This window comes from Corvus brachyrhynchos, unplaced genomic scaffold (assembly GCF_000691975.1).
Source record: "Corvus brachyrhynchos isolate BGI_N302 unplaced genomic scaffold, ASM69197v1 scaffold245, whole genome shotgun sequence".
Taxonomy (NCBI): Eukaryota; Metazoa; Chordata; class Aves; order Passeriformes; family Corvidae; genus Corvus; species Corvus brachyrhynchos.
Window position 1 is genome coordinate 2,266,680 of NW_008238988.1, and position 4,149 is coordinate 2,270,828.

A 4,149-nucleotide genomic window follows, 5' to 3' on the forward strand; every position below is an offset into this window, starting at 1 on the left:
TATTAACTGCAAAATGAAAAAACAAAATGAAATGCTACTAAATGCTATTATGCTTAATGGGCAAAGCCTGCTAATTTAAAAATTACATCAGGATGATTCAAGTGTGCTGACACAGAAAACCTGTATTTCAAAAAAAAAATTAAAAAATATTATGATCTGCCCATTAAACTGGGCTAAGGCAGTTGCTCTCTAGATCCATCTTAGGATAAATTAAACACTTGGAATCAACAAGTTCTTAATCTGAACTGGTTGAAATTTTGGAAATTATTCAAGCAATACAAGTCTTTCAAGGATTAGGACAATGTGCATTATCCTAGGTGCAGATATCACATTATGCCCATAAAGACTGATGTAATGTCTATTTACCTTGTCTTGAAAGGACAAGTTATTTATTTCAAGTGTCTGTTTTGTTCACCATGTGCCCTAAACCATTTTTGCATTGCAGAAATTCTCAAGAGACCTTTTTACCTGTCATTATTACATCATGAAAAACTCATATTTTAGAATGGCAAAGACAAATTGTCCAATAACTGAAGAGAGTGACTCAAGATTAAAGAAGGACCACCACTAATGTAGCTGAAAAGAGCATTACTTCTTCCATGGCAGCTTTGGTCAGTGTTTCTTTAGGATGTCCAGCACTCACAGTAGTGTTGGCACCTCTCTGGTTCTTGCTGTGCTCCTGAAGTTCAGTTCAGACAGTGTCAGTAAGCTGTTACTGATCAACCCAATTGAAAATTATTAGAACCAAACTGAGAAGGCCAACACAAATGCCAAAAATAACCAAGGCACAAGCCTGTGAAGAAAGAAAAGCAAAAATTAATATTTTGCTGAAAGAAGCATTTTACATGTCCAAGGCTTAGGAAAGTCCATAAGAATAGGTACAAATTGTGTCTTTTAAAATAATCTGTAATGTTTCAAATTACCCAGTCTTCAAACACAAAATATCTGCTTAGGGGGAAACTAAACCAAGCCTGGGATAGTTTCACTGGGAACTCTTGGAGCAGTCTGGTTTCCCTGCTCACATTATCCAGCTGCACAAAAAATAATTTGCCCTTTACAACTTTAAACAAATTGAGAAACTGAATTTGTATTTTACTCAAAATACAATTAAAATTACAATGGATTTTTTTACATTTTTGAATAAAACCACAGTTCAAGAAACAGTAGCTTGCTGATTTATAACAAGGCCCCGAATCTGCTGGAACTAGTCATGACTTAAGATGGTCAGAGGGCATCATTATTAGATTTTCTTCCAGATTCCCTGTTTTGTCAATACAAGAGCAGCCCCATAAATCGTAAAAATGGCAGAAAGACTGTATAAACAGTTTGTCAGCATTTTGGCCACTGACATGAAGCTGCTCTGCTGAGCAGTGGTTAAAATGAAGACAGACAGTTACAGCGCAAAAGCACAAATTCCAACCCAGAACTTAACCTACTACACCAAAAGAGAAACCACAAAGAGGAGGAAAAAAAAAAAGGAAGAGGACAAAAAAAAAAAAGATGTTTTTGAGAAGTCTTGCATAGAAAACAAGCACAAAAACTGTTTCACTTAAATGCAGTTTAGCTTTGTACCAGCTGCCCAGACAGCATCAGAGTAAAAACTGAGGAGAAACTGGATTAAAAGTCAACATCTGAAAACTATAGGGGAAAGCACATACTCAGATCAGTGGTCCAGCACACGGACACAATGCCTGCCAAAAATCTCTGGTGAAGGAGTTTCAGAAAGACCAGAGCTACCAGTAAGGAATGAAAGAAAATGCTCAGAGATTTTGTGAGCGGCAATGAAAACAAGAGCTTTGCCCCTCGGACTGTGTGCTCCACTCTGTATTAAAATGCATTTAAAATGAGCCTATTTAAATATTATTAGTGCACATGAAAAAAAGAAAACATACCCCTAGTTTCTGTGGTGATATAAAGTCCTCTCTGTTAAGCTTAAGATAAAATAGTCCAGGATATATGAAAAGCAAACATGTTGATGTGGTTGAACCTTTAAAAAACAGGAAGATTTTGCTTAGAGAAGACTGAAGTCCATTGCAGAATCATATACTGAATTTCTTGAATTTAAAATAAAAAGCAAGAAAACCAACCACCACAAGAACTTACCAACTACTCCAAATACATTTTTAATGTCGGGCACGTACATTGCGAACAGAACAACAACTGTATTCAGTGTTAAGGTGACAAGGATATGGCAAATCCATGACCCAGGAAGATGAGAGAAAAACACCATCAACACAGCTTTCCTTGCCTACACAATACAAAGACAAACATTGTGTGGGTAAATACATACATAACATATTTTTTGATCTTATCTCAATTTCATAACCTTAAGAATTACATCATTCCAGATGTGAAAGAACATTTTAAAAATCTAAATGCCAGAAGCTTAGCAATAGTTTAATGCTTTGTCTCTCTGTAGTGTAGAGTGTAATTTATTACTGTATTAAAGCAAGATTTATCACATGGCCATTAGTCTTAAGAAATTACTGGCCCCTCCCTTTTTTGGAGGGACAAAAGAAGGCCTGGGGGATAGTGCTTTGTCTCTTTGAACATGCTTGGTAGCAAATGTCAGCATGTTGCCAATTGATTCATAATCTATACAGTGCTTCCATAGACAGAGTTTTGCCTGTATCATTTTTTTTGGTCCTAACTGAATGAATTTTCAGTTCTACCACAGTACTGATAAGCTAAAGCAGAGGTTTTTTTGGTGAAATAGGTCTATATGTGTTTTTAATTTACAATTAAATTGAGTTTCAAGTATTAGTGTGCCTGTGTGTGGGTGCGTGCATGTAGAAAGGAAAAACCAAGTCAGCAAAACTCAATTTAAGACCAAAAAAAAAAAAATCAAAATAAACTTTAGAAGTTCTGAATTCTCTAAATTAAAAACAATGCTGTGGGCTACTTTTAATCTGAAATCTGTCTCAAGAGCACAAATTAGCTTAGTGGTTAGTTGTTATTTTGGAGCTTTCATGGAACATATGCAAATATGTGGTCTTTGATCAATCACTTGACAAGTGAATAAGATACACAAGACTAGATGTGACTCAAGAATTGCAGTCTGCAAAGCATTAGTGACCAGTGCTCACTGCCAGCTCCAGAGCACTCAGGAATACTCACTGGAAAATGGATTAGAGGGACTGTCAGGAGCACAGCAAACAGAATGGCTGCTCTCACAGTCATGATGATGGTATCGTTTGGCAGGTACCTGGAATAGCCTTGCAGCAATTCAGAGTCCACTTTGTCTGAAAACAAGACAAATTAATTGCTTTGTTAATCACTGGAGAGCTAAGGTAATTAGCAAGGCATATTAAGGTGACATTCAAATGGATCCATCTGCTTGGGGGATGCAGATACACTCTGGCATAACTGATACACTAGGATGCAAAATCTTCAGAGAAATGAGAAACTTGAGGAGGCAGTCCAGGCAGAGCATCTGCTGAAGCCAAAGATGCGTAAAGAAAAGACACAAATGTGAAGGAGACAGCATAAAAAAAAAAAAGATGAGGAAATTTAACAGCAAAAGTCAGAGCACTGAGAGAGTGGGCTGCTACCCTGATTTTTTTTTTTTTAAATCTTAACTCTGCTTTTTTGGACTTCAGAATGGACCGAAATTTTCAAAGTCCAGTCACTCTGTGAAGTTTCAAATTCACAGAAAACAGAAGAAACCATCTGAACCACAGAGAGATGAAACATGCCTCATTTCAAAGAGGGAATTCCTCTTTTGTTTTCAATTTAAAATAAAATGTTTTACATTTTCTCAGACTGGTGTTTTAGGAACAGGGAACAGACTTTCTCTGTTTAAAGAAGTAAGTTAATTAAACAAGACAACCAGAAAGTGAAAAGGAGAAGAAGCTTGCAAGGGGAAAAAACCAAACCAAACAAACAAAACAACTCTTACAGACATCCACTCTTGATTCCAGCATTTCAGGCTCCTGAGTCTTATTAAAGTTACTAAAAGAAATCGATCCTGCAGAAAACCAAAATCATTCCCAGTGAAACAGACTGAAAGACTACGGTCAAGACAGGGTCTTGTCCCAAAGAAATCATGGCAGTAAAGGTAACAGCAACTGGGATGGCTTCCAGGACTACTCTTTTTTCCTCTTTTTTTTTTTCCCCTTTCTTATTGAGATTTCATCTGAACAGAAAATT

The 4,149-nt window shown here is 36.6% G+C and overlaps 1 protein-coding gene across 2 annotated transcripts in view; it reads right to left on the reverse strand.

The window, feature by feature from the left end:
• Positions 1 to 352: 352 nt before the first annotated feature.
• Positions 353 to 4,149, reverse strand: part of SLC38A6 (solute carrier family 38 member 6) — a 34,591-nt gene continuing 30,794 nt past the window's right edge. The window contains exons 13-16 of one of the 2 annotated variants that reach the window (XM_017738841.1): positions 3,118 to 3,242; positions 2,104 to 2,248; positions 1,893 to 1,987; positions 353 to 793 (exon numbers count right to left, since the gene is read on the reverse strand). In XM_017738841.1, the coding sequence (XP_017594330.1) occupies positions 713 to 793; positions 1,893 to 1,987; positions 2,104 to 2,248; positions 3,118 to 3,242 (446 nt within the window). In that variant the 3' untranslated portion in view covers positions 353 to 712. The remainder of the gene's footprint in view (positions 794 to 1,892; positions 1,988 to 2,103; positions 2,249 to 3,117; positions 3,243 to 4,149) is intronic. The other variant, XM_017738842.1, reaches the window with a different exon arrangement.